We start from the raw sequence: 2,403 nt of genomic DNA on the forward strand, positions 1-2,403 counted from the left end.
TGTCTTTCGTCGTCCATTGGTCCCTGTCGTGCCAAATCTATAGCGCTCTTGCTGTGTGTACCCTGCCTGCCAACCGTGCTGATTATACCTGACGCCCAACGTCCACAGTTGCTTATTCCGGGAGCCAGGTTGGTCGCGGTCGGACTCGTTTGACAGTGCGTGTTGCCTACCATTCTCTGGCGAATTTGCCAACAGGAATCTGTAATGTCCAAGGTGACAAGTAGCTAGTGACCCATGAACCATGATGATGCAATATACTGGACTGCCCTCTGCCTGGATACACACCCACAAGTACTTGGCTCTCTTACGAGCATTAGCAATGGCAAGCATCAGCGCCACGGCCGTCTTCGTCGCCGCCGGACCGCCACGGTCTCTAGGTAAGCAAAAAGCTTGTCATCCCCGCAAAAATGCCGGCCATGTGCAACATGCCGAGTTGCTATCTAACAATGGGACGACGCATGCAGGGCTGCCTCGGCTGAGTGTGGCCAAGGCCGCGAGGCTGAGGTGCAGCTGCTCCAAGGACCTCAAGAAGAAGGCTTCTTCGGCCCTGGCTATGGCGGTGGTCAAGGGCGCGCCGCTGCTCGCTGAGGCGAGCGCCATGGCGGTGGCGGCAGCCCCGGTGCTGGCCCCGGCGCTGGTTCTGGCGCTGGTGGACGAGCGGGTGTCGACCTACGGCACCGGGCTGAGCCACGACCTGCTGGGGTGGATCCTGATGGTTGCCTTCGGCCTCGCCTTGTCCTACACCGTCTACTCCTCCATCCTCCAAGACGACAACGACGACGACCAGTCCACCGCCGGCGGCATCACGATCTGAACACCGCACCGCCACCTTCTTCTTCCGCCAGGCTGATCCGGCCGTCAAAGCTTTGCATGATTACCATTGGTCTATGAAGCAGGGACGAATATTGAATCCTAAGCTACTGATTATGGTAGTCGTACTTTCTTTTTTTCTTGCGGGCAGGAGTACTTTCTATGACGGTGTTAAATAGTTGAGTCGATCGTATGCGTGTGACTTTGTATCAAGGATCGGGTGACTTGCCCATGGCATGTTACCATCGCTGTGCTGTATTAATATGTCGTCTACTTGTCACAAGCCCGGGGTTATACTAATAATCAATTTATGTTGTACTCTTTGTTAAATCATTGTTACTGTCCCCGTCAACACAGCTAGCGCCGTAATGTACAGTAGTGTTCATGATTTGTATGACCCTGTCACTAACAAGGTCTTTTGCTTCCCTGGTAGTCCAACAAGTGGGGTGGTGGCGGTACCACCCTTCACATGCTACCATGCTCCAACTTTGAAAAAGTCACATTTAGATGTTTCAAAAAATTCTATTTTTTTTTGTGGTGTTCACAAGACATGTATATAATCCCTAAAAAATCAGATGAAAATCCGAACACACATTAAGTAACAAAAAAGACAAATCTAGAATGGATAGTGTCAAATCAAGGCAAAATATGGATAGTGTCAGAAATACCACTATTCAGGTACGGTTTTGTCTTTTTTGTTTCTCAATGTACACTTCGAATTTTGATTTGGATTCTTTAGGAGTTATGAACATATGTCCTGTGAACATCCACAATTTTTTTGAAATATCTAAATGTGACTTTCTAAAATTTGGATCATGGGAACATGTAAATGGTGGTGTCACCTTTTTAGGGGTAAAACCGGGCTTTATTCATCAAATACCACATCGTGTGGGATAGAGTCCGGGTCGTGGGATTGACCAAACCAAACGTGACGTTCCAGACCTAATGTTAGTGAGAACCTGGCTAGACTATGTGCTTCGACATTGACAACACGACTTTCAAAAGAAAAAATACAATCAATAAAAGATGTTTGTAACTTAATCTCACTATTATTGCTCCGTTGCTTCCTCTACTCCCACTTTGAAAATCACGAATCACCTGTTTAGTGTCAGACACAATGACAATACGGTGGAGATGGAGATCTTCTGCCAATGCCAAAGCCTCCCTGCATGCGGTAGTCTCCAAGGCCACTGGATCATCCATGCCTCCAATTACAATAGAGCCACTGCCCCTGAATCATCAAGTGAAATGAGCAACTCTGAGCCTGGTCCTTCTTTTTTTTAGTGGCTCCTCTATTCCTCTCTCCCTGCTCCTCTGCCACTCCTGAACTCTACTCCTCTCCCCAAGATTCTTTTAGATAATAGTATTATTTTTAACAAATTCAGAAAATTTATGCCCTAATTCGTAAATTTAAAAAGTATGACCCCGTCGGCCTCACTAAAGCCGAAAAGGTACTCTTCGGCCTCGCTCATTCTTTGGTCTCGCTTAGGTCGAAACGGCACTCTTTGGTCTCGCTTAGGTCGAAGAGTGGCAGAACATGACACTCTTTGGCTTTTCCGTGAACGAAGAGTCCTTTTTTTCTCCTTTCCTCAC

The 2,403-nt window shown here is 47.7% G+C and overlaps 1 protein-coding gene across 1 annotated transcript; it reads left to right on the top strand.

Annotated features, from left to right (window-relative positions):
- Nucleotides 1-319: 319 nt before the first annotated feature.
- Nucleotides 320-814, top strand: LOC109741890 (photosystem II reaction center W protein, chloroplastic-like). Its single transcript, XM_020300977.4, has 2 exons — nt 320-377; nt 465-814. Exons 1-2 carry the CDS (start codon nt 320-322, stop codon nt 812-814), a joined length of 408 nt encoding a protein of 135 aa, XP_020156566.1.
- The last annotated feature ends 1,589 nt before the right edge of the window (nt 815-2,403 follow it).

Source organism: Aegilops tauschii, chromosome 1 (assembly GCF_002575655.3).
Source record: "Aegilops tauschii subsp. strangulata cultivar AL8/78 chromosome 1, Aet v6.0, whole genome shotgun sequence".
Classification (NCBI taxonomy): Eukaryota; Viridiplantae; Streptophyta; class Magnoliopsida; order Poales; family Poaceae; genus Aegilops; species Aegilops tauschii.

Coding starts and splice junctions, on each gene's coding strand:
- LOC109741890 (XM_020300977.4), top strand. CDS start 320: ATGGCAAGCATCAGCGCCACGGCCGTCTTCGTCGCCGCCGGACCGCCA. Junction 378..464: donor CGGACCGCCACGGTCTCTAG/GTAAGCAAAAAG, acceptor CGACGCATGCAG/GGCTGCCTCGGCTGAGTGTG.